Here is a 15,935-nt window from a genome sequence, read left to right as displayed (position 1 = left end):
TTGGACATAGAATCGTGATGCGTGCGCTGGGAATCATGAGTTTTGTGGGGATTACAGAAAATGGACGCGGGAGAGAGGAAAAGAGGCCGGTTGGTAGGTATTATTCTAGACACGGAGCGGTCCTGTTATTCTGAAGTACCGATTGCATCTTCAGATTGCGAACCTTCGTGTTCAATGGTCCGATCTTGAGCAGAGCAGATGTGTGCAAGTACAGGACAGGAGCTCTGGTGCACCCCCTTCCACCCAGCTCCCCCCCACCCCACTCCGGATTGACATCTTGGCGGAACCTTTGTCCACCAAGTTAAGATAGCAGCCGCCTTCAGCGGAGATACAAGACTAGAAGGGAGGTGTCTGGAGAGCAATGAGCTTGCTGAACGAGAGGAATGCGTCTCGGCTAGGGCCGAAACAGATTCGGTGCAAGGAATTGCGATGGGGTCAATCTCTGGAAGCAGCGGCGGCAGTTTGAGGTATCAGCGGGCCATGGTAGGCACGAGCGAGACACATGTCGATTATGTGAGAAGGTACATTCACAAATAATTATCTGGTTCATCTGTTTTGCATTCGGATTTACTGAGCTTTGTAGCAAGAACCGACGAAGCGAACATTTTGGGGTTTGGTTACGCGAATGTACAGGGGAAGGGCTAGATTTGAAGTTCGAGAAAGATGGAATTGCGATTAAATCTCATTTCCCCCATTTCTTCGTCAGGGCATGCCGGGATGGATGTTTGGTGAAGGACATTTGTGAATAAACTTGAATAAAGATTAGGGCAATGCAAATTTTATTTTCGAAGGCGAATAGAATGGAAACATTTAGGGCGTATCCTATTAGATGGCAGGCAGCACACCATAGTAAGAGATGAGGATTTGTGGTACCGGAGAGGGAATTTGGGCTTAAAAGCAACTTGCTGCTGAATGTGATGGATGCAAATTATTTTAGGGAGTATTGGAGTCAATGATAAGGAACGATTAGTTCATTGCAGCAATAGTTTGATAATGTACCTGAAGTTTTGCTCTTGTGACTAAATTGGAACCACTGACACTCATTGTTATGGTAAATGCAGGAGGAGATGCAAGGAGGGGCCAAATGAGAGGAAACCTCAGCTGGGTCGTGTGAGCCCATTGGAAGAATCCCTCAAAGGTTTTGTAGGGAAAAGAGGGTCCTGCATATTGGAACCATCGCAAGGAATGATATATGATTCTCTCAATGAGGCCTTCGAGTTTTACAACTTATATTCACGGGAGTTGGGATTTGGCATTCGCACCAATAGTAGCAAGACCAATGAAGCCAGTTACCAACTGATGGCTGAAATAGTCTGCATGTGCCAGGTAAATCTGTGTAATGGTTTGCCCACACATAGATACTTGCTTCGATAGTATATGAATTAATTGGAAACTACTTGTTGTATTGGTCGTAGGGAAAGCCTGAAGCAGGCGCCAAGCAATCTGTTATGTGTGGATGTAAGGCAATGATCCATTTGCTGCGGATAGATGATCATGGTTGGTTCATCAAGTATTTCCATACAGAGCATAACCACCACTTATCAGTTAGTTGCGGTGAGAAGAGGCACTGGCCGTAACACAGGCACTTGGACCAATACACTAGGGATATTATCAAGTACTTGAGGCAGAACAATGTGAATATCACCAAGGTGTACTTGATCATGGCCAGTTTCTTTGGGTCAGTCCAGGACACGCTAGTCACAAAGAGAAAACTGAAGACACTTTGCAACCAGCTAGCAAAGGAGAACTCAGGTAACGATGTCATCAAGACAATGAATGTGTTCATGAAGCTTAGAGATGAAGATCCTCAATTTACATACAAGATTGACTTTGATGAGGTTGGTGTCATAAGAACGTTGATGTGGACAAATGGGTGCAACTTGATGGAGTACTCGATGTTTGGGGATGTGGTAACTTTTCATACCACGTACAAGACAAACTTGTATGATATGCCCTTTGGTATATTTGTTGGAGTGAACAATCACTTCGAGACTGTATTGTTCGCTGGGGTGTTAATGAGATCAAAAAGTATAGAAAGCTTCAAGTGGATTTTCCAAGAGTTTGTGAAGATGATGGGTGGAAAGCAACCTGAAACTATACTCACATGTAATTGTTGGTTGAATTTATAATAGCACAGGAAAATGAAATGAGGGCAGAATCGATTCCATTGACTTTGTAATCGATCTTTCTTGTGTTTTTAGATTAGGCTAGGGCAATGGAGGAAGCAATTGGAGCTGTGCTGAAAGGCATGGTTCATCAGTGGTGCAAGTGGCATTTCTGCGGCTTGCAAAGGAGAAGTTGGGCTCGGTGTACAACAAGAACAATGATTTCAAGGATGCATTCCACAAGCTACTGAATGACATGCTGATAGTTGAAGAGTTTGAGGCTACTTGGAAAGAGTTAATGGAGATTCATGGGTTACAAGAACATCCTTTCATCGAGAAGATATATGCAGTCAAAAACATGTGGGAAAAACCTTATTTCCTAGATGTTTTTTGCGCAAAGCAAACTAGCACTCAAAGAAGTGAGAGTGTGAATCACATGTTCAAGGGATATTGCCCTCCTGGCTTGCCGATGCACCTATTTGTTACACAATACCTTAAGCTAGCTGTAGAGCGTGACGCGCAAGGAGATTATGAAGAGAGGATGAACAAGCTAGTATGATTCACACATAAGAATTGATGATGCTTCTGTTTCTTGAAAATGTATTAACAACTCATCTGTTTGAAAGTATTTCAGGCTAGTAAGGCTGTGACTTTCAACTTTCCTATTGAGAGGCATGCGGCAAAAATATACACAGAGAAAGTGATGAGGATCATTGTGAATGAGATATTTCAATCCGGAAATTACATAGTTGAGGTGGATGTACTAAGAGTTGCCTACAGTGTTGTTCATTACCACAAAGAGTTGAGAAGAAGATGGAGCTGCGACAGGTTCGCTATTACGGTACAGGATGGTGGCAGGCGCTACAAGTGTGACTGTGGAATGACATAGCACATGGGACTGCTTTGTCACCACATATTGAAGGTGGTTGCATGCTCTTAATTGCATCTATTTCAGTTGTTCTCAGTGTGGCTTTTACTTGGTTCTAAATATCTTTGGTGTGTTGCAATCCGATATGCAGGTTTGTATACGGTTGGACATTGAATAGGTACCAGAAGGTCATATAATGAAGCGTTGGACGCGTGAAACTAGGGACGTCCTGCCAGCACACCTAGTCAACTATCAGAAGGGTAGTACGTCATTCAAATCGCAGATGTTTCGCCACTCAGCACTGTACATTGTTGCACTTGAACTAGTGCAGCTAGGGGATTGCAATGTGAAGACATATGAATACACATTTCAAGCTATAATAGAAGCGAAGAACGTGATAGCTGGAATGGATCAGACAAGGGATGGAATGTCATTTGAGGAGCAAGTTGCACATTCGGTTTCTAATGTTGGTGGCAAGGAACATGTGGGTAGGAACACGAAAAATTCTTAGTATGTGGTATCAGGGAATCACAACACAGGTGAAGCAGATGATAATGCTTGCAGTTCATCAAACTTTCATGCATTGTCTCAACTGAAAGTCCTACCTAGGAAACATAATCGTGGTATGCCAACTTTAGCAAGGGACAGGCCTGCATATGAGCAACGTAAAATCAGGCCTCGGTACTGCAGGATATGTAAGAGCAAGACCCATACCTATGCGACCTACCCGGACCGGGACCCATCAATAATGAAGCCAAGGATTCCGGTGACATGTAGTGAGTGCAATGTGACTGGGCACAAGAGCAATATTTGCATGAAGAAGCTGCGAGCTAGGGCAGCCACGATACAGTCATAGATGTGAACTAGTTGGTTTTGGGTGGTGTTAGGTGCTTTTGTTATTTTGATGTAGGAATTGTAATTGTGGTGCGTCTATTTCCGTACCTATTTCAATTAAGAAACTGTCAGAACAATGATGGTGTGGGATATGTAACCTAGTATTTTGTATGTACAATTATGAATGGTTAACAATAGTTGCAATTAAGAATCTAGGATAGCTGAAATTTTACCGCGCATCACATGCAATGCCTGGTGGGAAGTCAAATCGTGGCTAGTGTGTGAATTGTATAGGCTTGGTGCCTAATTCTAGAATTGAGGCCTTGTTGGGCGTGCCCGGGGTGATGTGGGAGTAGGGCTGCAGATGGGTGCCATGGTCTGATTTCAATATGAACCATTTGGAGGGAAAGCATGCCATTTTGAATTCGAAAAGGGCACATATGTGGTGCCTGTTACCTCTCACAAATTATAAGAACTCACAGATATTCCACCAGTGGAGGACCACCTTACCGGGAGTTTAACTAGATGTCTCTAGTCTCCATGGGCCAGTCCTCAAGGAGCAACGACGTTTGCTCAGCCGAATACAGTGAAGGACTAGAGAGTAGCGTGCTTGGCATTCAGGTAGTACCCGTCGAACATTAGCCACAATACTTTGGTATCGGAGGCAGAGCTACACTGATGGGTGCTTTATACTTGTGCAGGTACTGGAGTCTAGCGTTGAGAGTGCGTACTCGATCGACAGGGGAGGCAAAGGCGTTGGCTCAGGATCTGTAGCAGCACATGGCGATGATCTATCGGGTAGCCAGAAGTAGTCATGCATGGGATACGCAAACGACTTGGTAGGTAAACAAGTTATTGAGGTTTTGGAGACGAGCGAATCTGACCATGTCGTTGTGCACAAGATTCCATCCAAGGCAGGGCCATATCTGGTGCGCTCTTGGCAACATCAAGTGCGTCCGTGGAGACATCATGAAGGCTATTCCAGAAGCAGGATTGATCGAGGGCAGCGGTGAGACAGGCGAGAACAAAGGTGTGGTTGATAAGGTCGTAGAGGAAGCAAATGACGATGTCATGTCTACGAATGGTGGGTTGGGAGCTTTTGGAGAGCAGGACGGCACAGAAGAAGAAGGCACCGACGATTCAGGCAGTGTTAAACGAGTTAAATTTATGTAAGGGACAAGAGTTGTGAATTTAGGTCTTTTGTAATTATAGATGTATATCAGTATACCCCTAGTGGTACGTGGTGGTGTGCTGGTGAGTTAAGAAGGTGTAGGATGAAGGACATGAGGTTCTTATGATAAGAACAGACAAAATGGTTTATTTTGATTTGCGGATGTATTTTGTGTAAAAAATTAATGTGAATTAATATATTAGTGATGCAAAATCTGTTTTAGTGGCCATAACTACATCCAAGAAGAGATGTGTAAGCTTAGCTCACATGGAGAGAGGATTGGATGTTGTGGTCAAAAAGTTGCCCCACACATCTGGGTAGGAATGATGGCAGCAGAAGTGGTACAGGGACACTATTGGAGCCTATCTAGCCCAAGGGAGGACCTCTTAGATTAGTTTAATGGTCGCTGAGCAGTATTTCTATCCTTTGTGTCACCGTCAGAGGCATGGTTCTGTCCCGGGCCCGACTCTACACACCTCTTTGCTGCTCGCTTTCTCTGTCTCTCTCTCTCACTCACTCTGTCTCAAGGTTTCATCCTTGATTCGGAGGACACAGAGGGCATCTAGTTGGTTCTCTTCCGACGTTGGAAGCTCCATCTCAGTGATGAGTGGATTCTTAGCAGACGAACAAGGGATTCCCAGGTTCATGTGTGCCGTTGTTAATTGATCATGTTCTTTCGTGGAGTCGGCTGGTGATGGCGTCGATTCGGAGGTTGCCCCGATTGGCGGCACTAGAGGCCGACGAAATAGTTGACCCTGCAAAATGCAGAGAGGGAGGAAGTCATCCACTGGACTTTGGTTCTAAGCTAGATTCAATTCCTGAGGTATCTCTAACACTGCTGAGCTACATCAGTCCAAGAATCGTGTATGAGGAATTCCAATTCCTTGCATGTGATAAGATAGATTTGATAAAAGAGGTTGGGATGGGTGGATTGTTGAAGTTGCCACGCATTAGGATTCTTGATTGTGGGTTCTCGTGTTGGTTGCTCCGGTGTCTGAAACTAAATGATATGAGCATGTGTTTTGGTGATGGGTCAGAAAGAATAATCCATGAGGAAGATGTACAGATGATCTTTGGTGTCATAAGCGGTAAAGAGATTGTTGGAACAACTAGGAGAGATGTTTCTTTTGCCGAGCGCAATGTTAAAAGAGTGTTAGGTTGTGTTGTACTGAGCATGGTTAATGTGAGGTCAATTCTTCATGAATGCAACGCAAAAGAAATGCTGAATGATATAGAGAAGAATGCCTTTTGTTCAACAATAATCTTGTTCTGCTTCAGTTATTTGCTATGGGCTAACAACCGGGGCAGAGCAGCAGTATGCAAAGATTTGCTTGTCTCATGTGGAGAACCTACTAAACTACACCAATACAATTGGGCAGAGTTCATAATAAGAACACTCAAATTGTCAGCTTCAAAGATTCAACATGACATAAGCACCAGTAGCAGTTCAGTTTTCCTTGGTGGATGTTTGCTACTCTTACATGTTTGTTTGTTGCTTGGCTAATTATGCATGCAAATTACTGCAATACAGATCATCCAACGCTAATACATATTTTGGTTTCACAAATCTTCTACCTAGACCATCTAGACTTTGGTAATGCTTCAGTCCCCGACACTATGCTTCCAAGGGTGCATGCCTACATATCGGAGAAAATCCGAGAGCTAATACGGAAAGACAAGATCAATTAACAACGGCACACATGAACCTGGGAGGCATATGGGAGGTCAATGGTAAATACTTGTTGTAACATCCTGAGTTTAAACATGTTAATGAATTGCAAATTTCACTCCAATTTAAAACTTTTTGGGGTTAATTAGGCTAACAAAAGTCAAGGGGATATGTATATCACTATATATATACATTCATATGTAACAAATGTATCAAGTTAACTAGGTATTCCAAAATGGACTAGAGTCATTTTCCAAAATGGTCTCTGCATTGAAAATTGATTAATGTATGTTAGTGTGAGGTTTTTATGGTTCTTGTGTGGAGATTTGAAATTGAATGTCTCTCACTTTCAAATCTACTCATAGTCTCCATTTAGCTCAAATCAAATTGGATTCAAATCCTCTCCCCAAAAAATAAAGATCCAAGTTCAAATCAAAGTTCAAATATGTTCAATGAGTTGATCTTAATCCAAAGTCAAATTTCAAATTCAAATCTCCCATTTGAATTTAATCCCAAAACCCTTCTCTCTTTCCTTTTCTTTTTACCCCGGACCGAAATCCCCCTCCCATCTCATGTTCAGCCCACATGCAACCAGGCCCGGCCTCCCTTCCTTCTCCTATCTCTTTTCTCAGGCGTGGCCCAGCCGTCCAGCCTAACCGGCCATTCCTCCGGCCCATGTGCGCTCGTCCCAACTTGCACCGCTACGTCGACCAGTTCTCACGTGTGTTCCCGCACCATGCGTCGCTCGGGCGTCCACGTGTCAGTCATCCCACCGTCGTCCGTCATGCCTTCTCCTCCCTCCTCCACCTCACTGCTGCACTGGCCGCTGTTTTCCCCTGCTGAAAAATATCCCCGCCTGGCCTCTGCGCCCTCGCTCGCTCTCTCTGCCCATCCTCACACGCCCATGCCACGTGACTTCCGCGTCCATGCCCGTACGTGGACGGTGCAGGGCGCCCATGCCCCAGGAAATATGGTGGGCGCTACCCCACTACCTCACCGCCAACGATTGTGTGACGTAAGTTTTTCTACCGCCTCTCTGCTCACCTCTGTTCTCCTCTCCCTCTATAAATAGCGTAGCCCAGCTCCTCTCTTTCCCCTTTCCCCATTCCACCGCCACCATCATCATTCTCACCACCACACCTCTGCCCCCATTGATCCACCATCCACAAGCCAACGAAGAGCACCAGAGAGCCAACACCATCCCAGTGCCGCTCTCCATTAATTGGAAGCCCAACGGGAGGCCGTCCAAGCTGAAGCTGAGCCGCTCCGCCGCCAACACATCGACTCTCCATCGACCACCATCCATCTCCTCACCATCTCCGAGCACGGTGAGCCTCCCAGTCCCCTCTCGCGTCCACCTAGATAGAAGATCACTGCCCCGAGCTCTCTGTTAGCATGTAGCCCTATGCCTCCGTGCTTATTGCCTTCCGTCGTCGTGATGTTGTCGTCACCAGTGTGCATTTGCTTCGTGTGTGCTCCGGTTGTCGCGTCGTGATGTACAGGGGTGCTAGACCCCTTTTCCTTGCAGAAAGATAGCAAATAGTAGTGGGGTGGTGCTGCCCAATTTGTGTGCGCCACCGTCGTTTGCTTCGGCCGCCATCTAGTATTGCTCCCACCACTGGTTGCCGTTGATGAGCTCCCCGCTGCTTCTGCTCGTAGAAGCCCGATGTCCATTCATCATCGAGGAACTCCGATGGATACCCTTCTCTGGTGAGCTTTTCGACAATGTTCAATCACAATCCCTCGCAGTCGTTTTTTTACCCCCTCCCCCTTCTTCTCCACCGCACGCCCGTGCGATGCTCGGCCTCGCCAACAAGCTTGGCTCAGACCGGTAGCGGCCGACCTGCCAGGCTGGCCTAGTCGCCCACAGGCCATGCACCAGTGGGCTGACCCAGCTTCGTAACTCGCTAAGACACAAGCCCATACACAAGCGGGCCTGCACTATGCAGCCCAGCACTATGCAACACAAGCCCAACCTGGCTCGGCCCAGCCCAGCCCATCCAGGCCTGACCCAACCCAATCCAAGCCTATTTCGGCTCAGCTGGTACCGTTCATGTGGGTCCTACCAAGTCACTATTCATGTTTACCTAGACCACTGTTCAGTGGGTCCCACCCGTGGGCTCCACTCATGAATAGTGCACTTTCATAATTTCTTGATATAATTTTAGATTAAATCTTTCGGGGGTCATAACTTCTCCGTTCTGGCTCTGATTCCGGTGATTCTTTCACCAAAATTCATTCAAATTCGAGGTCTATCTATCCATAATAGTGTGGTATCCATTAGGGATTATTTAGCTTTCTATTTTGTGTTATTTGATTCTTCCCTAGTATAGCCTGTTAATTATCGTAGTCATAATTGCAGAACTTCTAGAATTCTGCGAGTGCTACACAGGAAGCGTTAGGAGCGAGGAAGATCCTGACTACAGCCAAGATATTGAAGAAAACCTCATAGATGGCAAGTATTGTCTCTTTGATCATATTGAACCTATGTTTTCAACTAATCTACATGATCAACTAAAACTGGACTTATATTGCATGTGCTATGTATTACACTTTTACAATCTGCTTGTAATAGTTAATCCTATTATATACTTGCCATATCATAAATGTTATCATCCAAAATACATATCACGCTAAGATTATCTGTTGTTATATATATTAATGACAGACAACGCCTTAATATCTAGCATGCTTAGAATTGAATACGTCTCCTCGGAGATGTTGCTTTTAAAACACCTCTCCTTGGATATAAGATTCCTATTATCAATGATAGCTCATATACCATGAATCCTTGATGGTTGTGAATTCCATGATGGTTGTGAAATCCTTGATGTCATGTGGGATGTGGTAGGTGGTATGTAAAAATGGGTGAAAACTGTTTGGTGGGGGCAGGTGGAGTAGTACTCTGGATGAGGATGCTCCTGAGGGCTTGAGTTACCTCTGTGATATTCATTGTCGAAAGATACTTGCCTTGCCCATTTAAGGATCGAGTCATTATGCCATCATGCTTAGCCACCCCGTACAACCATGCGTCCTGAATGGGCAGGACTTGATTTCTCCTTCACCGGACTGAGTTGGGCATTATATTAGGAGGTTGAGAGCAGCGAGCAGTCAAATGGCCATTTGTTCCTCTATTTGAAAGTTACTATTAGTGGCCTAGGCTTAAAAAGGGGACCGACCTTCAGTATATGGACTCTAGCACTTGAGGGTAAATCTCGTAGAAAAGCATGGCAGGAAAGGTGATTGGAGTGTCTCAGTATGATTTGCTCCTCCGCTTACAATGGTTAGAGGCTGAGCATATCACATGGGTACAGTGTACAACCTTTGCAGAGTGTAAACCTATTTGAATAGCCATATCCACGGTCATGGACATGCAAAAGCAATAACCCTGATGACTAGACAGGGTGCGTGTGTCTTGATTAGTGAGTGTGTGGACTAGATGTTTGTGTGATGAGATTCCTGGCTCAATCTGCTAGAAGCTGTGTGGTATTAGAGGTACACCAGCGGTGATGATAGAGACCGCGGAGTGAGGTGTAGCCCCTCCTAGGACCGAAAAGCCCAAGATATAGTTTGTTACCTAGTTTTGAACTAATTAAACTGCTTTAAAGTCAATCATAGATGATATAATTGAATACTTGAATAAACTGCTTTACACATTAAAACTAAACCGTAAAGCCTCATCCTTGAGTTACCCCTTTATGCATCTATCAATACTTTGAAGTAGTATAGGGCTTGCTGAGTACCTCTCGTACTCACTCTTGCTATCATTCAGATGAGAAAGCTGATGCCGACTTTGCCGGAGGTGAAAGCGAGGATGAAGAGTTGAGTTAGAAGTCACACTTGCATCCTAGTTGCTTGTGGCATGGGTTGTCGTCTTTCCGCTGGGCTTTTGGTTGGTCATTTAGCCAAGTTTGTATTAATGGTGTTGTTTGTAACCTTTGTACTTTGAACCTTAGTGCTTATGTACGAAGTTTGACTGTAATACTATAACTGTTATACTGTGCGTATCAGCTACTTAATCCAAGAACTGATACAGGAGGCACAAGAGATCCCGGGTTTAGGGTCTTACACTTGTGTGGTCCTTATTTATGTCGTGAAGGTTATGTGTGGCTAGAAGTATAATAAAAATTGGTTTTTGACAGAAAATGCGTAGCTCGCTGACTGGAGAAGCAAGTAAGGGTAAGGAAAAAGAGAATAGAAGCGAGGCAGACAAAAGGTCCGCTTTAATTGGATGGTTGAGGGAGAGAGATAGTGAGCTAGTTATACAGATTTCACAGTTGTTGCAGTCACGAAGGGAGGAATTCATGAAAGTTTTATTTGATGATGTAGAAGGGGATGGAACGATGAATGACTCGAATGACTTGACCAACGAAAATGGTACGCAATTTGTAATAACACCATAATTTTTGTGGCTAAAATACATTGTTGTGCTTTATGTATCTTGCTTCAGCTGTGGAAGAAGCACCACAGAATCAGACCCAAACAACAGTTCCATCAAATGGAAGCATAGTGATTGCGCCTGGGTTAAGGTACAAACAGTGCGCTATGCGAGGAAGGAAAGGTATGTTGGTTCGGTGGCCAATTGATTTATTCCACAACTATAACAGGTGTAATAGAAGGTTTACTAATATTATAGGGCGTGACTCTGGCATTGAAGGAAGAAGAATCAATGTAAGGACGACACAGGGCGAAGGATCATTCGTAGGGAATGCAAGGAGGCCGATCAATCATCAACACAAAGGGCAGGAACTCACAAGAGAAAAATGATTATGGGAAGTAGTGAGGATGAAATAGTGGGAGGTACGGCATATTTTTAATGTATTCGTCGTTGTCGTAATGTCATAGAAGTTTGTTACATTGATGGGAACTGTGGTAATGTGACAATTACATGACGTGACATAGGCCTAAGGAGAAAACTGCCGGAAGTATTTACTTTTTCGAAAGTGCAAAATGTGCCAAATATATGAGTGGGTTGAGCCAACTGAAACCACATATGTTAGAAAAGGCGCAGCAGAACATAGAGGTAATTATTTAAAGTATTGCCATTATAGGAATATAATTAGTTGTATATACAATTTAATGTAAGTAGAAATCAATCTGGGAATTATATTAACTGTTGAATATAATAGAAGAAACTAGACCTTCATCGGACTTGGTTGAATCAAATGATGAAGGCGATGAACGCATATTCCCGTATGAGAGCTACAGAATGGAAAACGTTTCATGGAGAGTAGAGAAAGTGCACAAGTGAGTGATGCGTTACCGCAGCCATGAGCTAAAGAGGTGCTGAAATCTTTCCTATACTTTATGAGTATCTGGCAACAACTATTTGGATGAAAGGTGAAAACTAATTAGACATTGTGCATGGATTGGGTTGTACATGATCGGATATGGAAGATACGCTTAAAGGGGGCGAAGCTAAAGGACCAGTTCATGCACGGCAATCACATTAAAAAGGAGATGCTCAATGGTTTTCCATTTAATTGAGAGGGAGGATAGCTACCTGTATATAGCGCTTCCATGTGGCAGAGTGCGCCACTACATTTCATCAGAGTGGGCGGTAATATCTCAAGATTAAGTGCTTCCATTCATCATGAGTGGCATGCATAAGACCTGCTGAGAAGCTTGGTTTTGTGTTAGGTACATGGGCTGATACAATGTGGCTACCTTGAGTCCAAGAAGGTCAAAGATTTGTTTACTGGTACAGGGCTTGTGATCGACCCAACAAAGAGTGAGTTGGTCAGGAACCTTCAACAAATTCCAATTGTGTGTATTAAATAATTTAAAGAATATCTGGGCATGCTATATCTGGGACATGAAGCGGCGATGTTTGCATATCCTTGATCCAGTGATGACAGCATCGTCACATGAGCAGCAATGTAAACAGCACATGCACTATGTAGGCATGTTGGACGATGGTTTCTGGGCATTCAAGGAGAAGTATTTTGGTTGTTGGGATTTAGGTGCATCGGGCTGGACTATTAAGTACCATTGCAACCTCCATCCAGGTAGCACTAAGTAAGGATGTTGTAATGCTGTAGATACACTGAATAATGATAGTAACAAGAATCGTTTATTGTGGCAGGGTAGATTCAACAGTGTATATTTTCCATTACGCTAGACACTTTGATGGTGAAAAGTTGCACTACAGCTTACCTGAGGTAACAAATGGCAAGGCATGTATTTAATTTTGATGTTAATATGTCATTATTTGATGTTGGTAGTGTCCTGCCTTGTAGGACTTTGTGACAAAACACGGGCATACTAGCTGTACAAGCTACTGTTGACGAGAGGGAATTTCGGCGCTTTACCATCAATCATGTGTTTTGACTTGACTATGCACAACTGGGGAGAAAAGGAGGAAGGTAGTCTATTTTGTGCACTATTATGGAATTCAATAGTCCAAGTAGTAATTTCCATGCAACAATTGCAATGTAATGGATATGCACTAAGCTGGTGTCAATTAAGGACTTGTAATGTATGAGTAATAGTTGTTGGTACGCACATGGTATGTGCCATGTTGCTGGCAAATCAAATGGAGTTATGTAGTTTAATTTGTGATTTTCGGTGCCTAATATATGGTCAATATGCAATGGGATAGCAGGTAGGTGTTTGAGTGAAATGATGATATTATCATAGTTCGTGCAATGAGAAAATGAGGAACAAATTCAAGTTTGACAATTACACTAATGCTGCTAGTAGCATGAAGATCGAGAAGAGATTCGAAATAAAAATTCCAACAATTGATCCACGCAAAAGAATAAGAAATACCGGTATGAAACTGGAAACATCAATGAGAAGACATCAGGTCGGTAGTGGTTCCTAAGTTTGGTGGCATCAATACATCCAGAATAATACATAAGCTTTCAAGTTCGTCGGAAGACAAGTTAGACAATATGTTACAATACATTAGGATAAGTTCGTCGCTAAATCATAGCATACAATACAATAGTAAAATATTGCATAACGCGACAACTGTACAACGAACATCGGGCATCACTTAGTAGCATGAGTCGCAAATGATGTTGGTGATAGCAAGAGGAAGTGTTGTGTTGTTGCCAGAAATTGTAAAAGCTTCATACAGAAGGTCATTCCGAATTGAAGGGATTTGAGCCTACATACACAATTAGGCATGTGAGTGCAGTCCCCCTTTAATTGTGCTGAACTGCATAAGGTTAGGTAAGATAAATATATGAAGATGAATTATACTCGACTCAAAGGGACTTGAAGATTTTATCCGTTGAAATTACGGGCACGATAAAGCATGCATACGCCTGAGTCCACCCTACACAGGAGAATGAAATTGATATTTCAGTTGTCACACATCAAACAAAGTATAGAAAGAACACCAACAGAATGCTTACAGATTGCAAGCATCCATCTTCAGCAGGGGAACTCGATTTTCCATCCATTAGGTCCGGGTTTTTAGTTGTCAAAGAATGCATGAATGCATTTGAATAAAGTATCGTGTAATTTCTTTGCAACCAACCTCTTCAATTCAATGTTTGGATTTGGTCCTCGAAGATTAAGCACATGAATGCATTTCTTCTCCATGTCCCATACGAAACAACAGCAGCTCAAACATAGGTAGACAGGAACAACAAATTGTGGAAACATGATATCATATATGATTAGACACAAAAATCAATGACATAACTTTTTCGGCAATGAGCAGTACCATTCGGCATGCAGACAGATTGTACAGCACATTATTCCCAACAAACTGCTCACAGATTGAAATCAGGTCTGTAACCTCATATTTAGCTAATACAAATGTCTACGTGAGGCAATGGTGCTTATTTTTAAATGTTATTAGTTAGTAGAATAGTAAACAATACTTTATGAGCAGACAAAGCTTATAGAAAAATCGGACTCCAGGAAATGCCTCCAATGGCATTTCCAACTGTTTGCGTGCGTGTCAGCATCGAGCTGGGTGAGCCACCTAATGAGCACATCACATAGTTCGGGTCCCATAGGGTCCGATACAACGAGCCAACATCTGAATGACTCTCCATTGAGCTGGATGTACTTTGGTGTGTGATGGATGATCCAGTACCTTGTAAGAAAACATGTAGGTCAGACAAGGACGCAACAAATACGTATAGTAATGCAGAAAACAATAGAAGTGGCATAATATACCTTTTAAGCATCACAAAGCTTGCACCATAAACCCAGTCTGCTAATTTCTGTGTAATATTGCCATCATGGACCGGGTGAATGCAACCCATGTTCCAAGGAGACCTTGCCTTGTCACCGAGAGTTAATTTCTTGGTTTTGATTGGTTCAGTACTGCACTGACCAAATAGGCATTTGCCCTCATGCAGCTTGATCACCATTACACATTAGAGTAACAACTGTGCACTCAGTGTCCAGTTTCAGCTTCTCCCTTGGAGTGGAAGGCTTTTTAGCCGAGTTGCATGGAGGCGATGGAACAAAATTGTTACGAGGAGTGTGGATCTCAGAGCAACTAGGAAACATGAGTGGTGGTAGAGTCACAGCACATAGGACAGAACATTATAATACAGAGTACAGCTAGGCGGGCAATTCTATGTTAGTTGATAACAATGACTTGTTTACCTGCGAAAAGTTATGCCCAAAATACATAACGTTGTTCTAATAAAAATTTGCCTGATAAGATAGTCCAGTGCTCACATAAAAATTAGTCCTGTGCTACATAGGATAATCCAGTGAGAACAATAAAAAAATAGTCTAGTGTTCACAGAAAGTTTGAAGTGGAGTTTTTTGCCCACCGTATGATCCGGTGTTCACAAAATGAACACATCAGACTATTATTTTCAAAGAGCTCCAAAATGACATATACACATAGGATAATCTGGTGCATTTGTCCGGTGTCTAGTGAGTCATCACATGATAATTCGGTGTTCACAGAGGCTTGAGTGGGGTTCCAACGGCTAGTTTGTGAGAGTGTACTCACCGGATGATCCGGTGTTAGTACTACTGTTCTCACCGGATCATCCGATGTTAACGGCTTAAAATAACGGTTTGTGCGCGAGTTTGAGGTTATAAATACCCCTCCACTCAATCATTTAAGCATGCTGGAGTCCAGAAAAGTTCACATACACCTGAGAAGACATCCAAACCATCAAAGTATTTAAAGTGATAATCCAAGGTGATTAAGCACAAGATTAGTGAGTGATTAGTGCTTATAGGCCTAGAGAGTGAGTTGCTAGGTGATTGCTGCCTAGAGAGTGGATCAATGAGTGATCCAATAGTGTACCTTTTGGTACGTCGACACCTTGGAGTCTTGGTGATTTGTCGGTAAGCTTG

The 15,935-nt window shown here is 43.3% G+C and overlaps 1 protein-coding gene across 1 annotated transcript; it reads left to right on the top strand.

Moving 5' to 3' along the window:
* Positions 1-429: 429 nt before the first annotated feature.
* Positions 430-3,484, top strand: LOC133884744 (protein FAR1-RELATED SEQUENCE 5-like). Its single transcript, XM_062324290.1, has 7 exons — positions 430-521; positions 1,062-1,326; positions 1,416-1,510; positions 1,604-1,994; positions 2,212-2,658; positions 2,740-2,946; positions 3,152-3,484. Exons 1-7 carry the CDS (start codon positions 430-432, stop codon positions 3,482-3,484), a joined length of 1,830 nt encoding a protein of 609 aa, XP_062180274.1.
* The last annotated feature ends 12,451 nt before the right edge of the window (positions 3,485-15,935 follow it).

This window comes from Phragmites australis, chromosome 1, assembly GCF_958298935.1.
Source record: "Phragmites australis chromosome 1, lpPhrAust1.1, whole genome shotgun sequence".
Lineage (NCBI taxonomy): Eukaryota > Viridiplantae > Streptophyta > Magnoliopsida > Poales > Poaceae > Phragmites > Phragmites australis.
Note: the sequence above shows the minus strand (reverse complement) of the source record. Positions and strands in the feature narration are given on the sequence as shown.

Coding starts and splice junctions, on each gene's coding strand:
- LOC133884744 (XM_062324290.1), top strand. CDS start 430: ATGGGGTCAATCTCTGGAAGCAGCGGCGGCAGTTTGAGGTATCAGCGG. Junction 1,327..1,415: donor AAATAGTCTGCATGTGCCAG/GTAAATCTGTGT, acceptor TATTGGTCGTAG/GGAAAGCCTGAAGCAGGCGC. Junction 2,659..2,739: donor AAGAGAGGATGAACAAGCTA/GTATGATTCACA, acceptor AAAGTATTTCAG/GCTAGTAAGGCTGTGACTTT.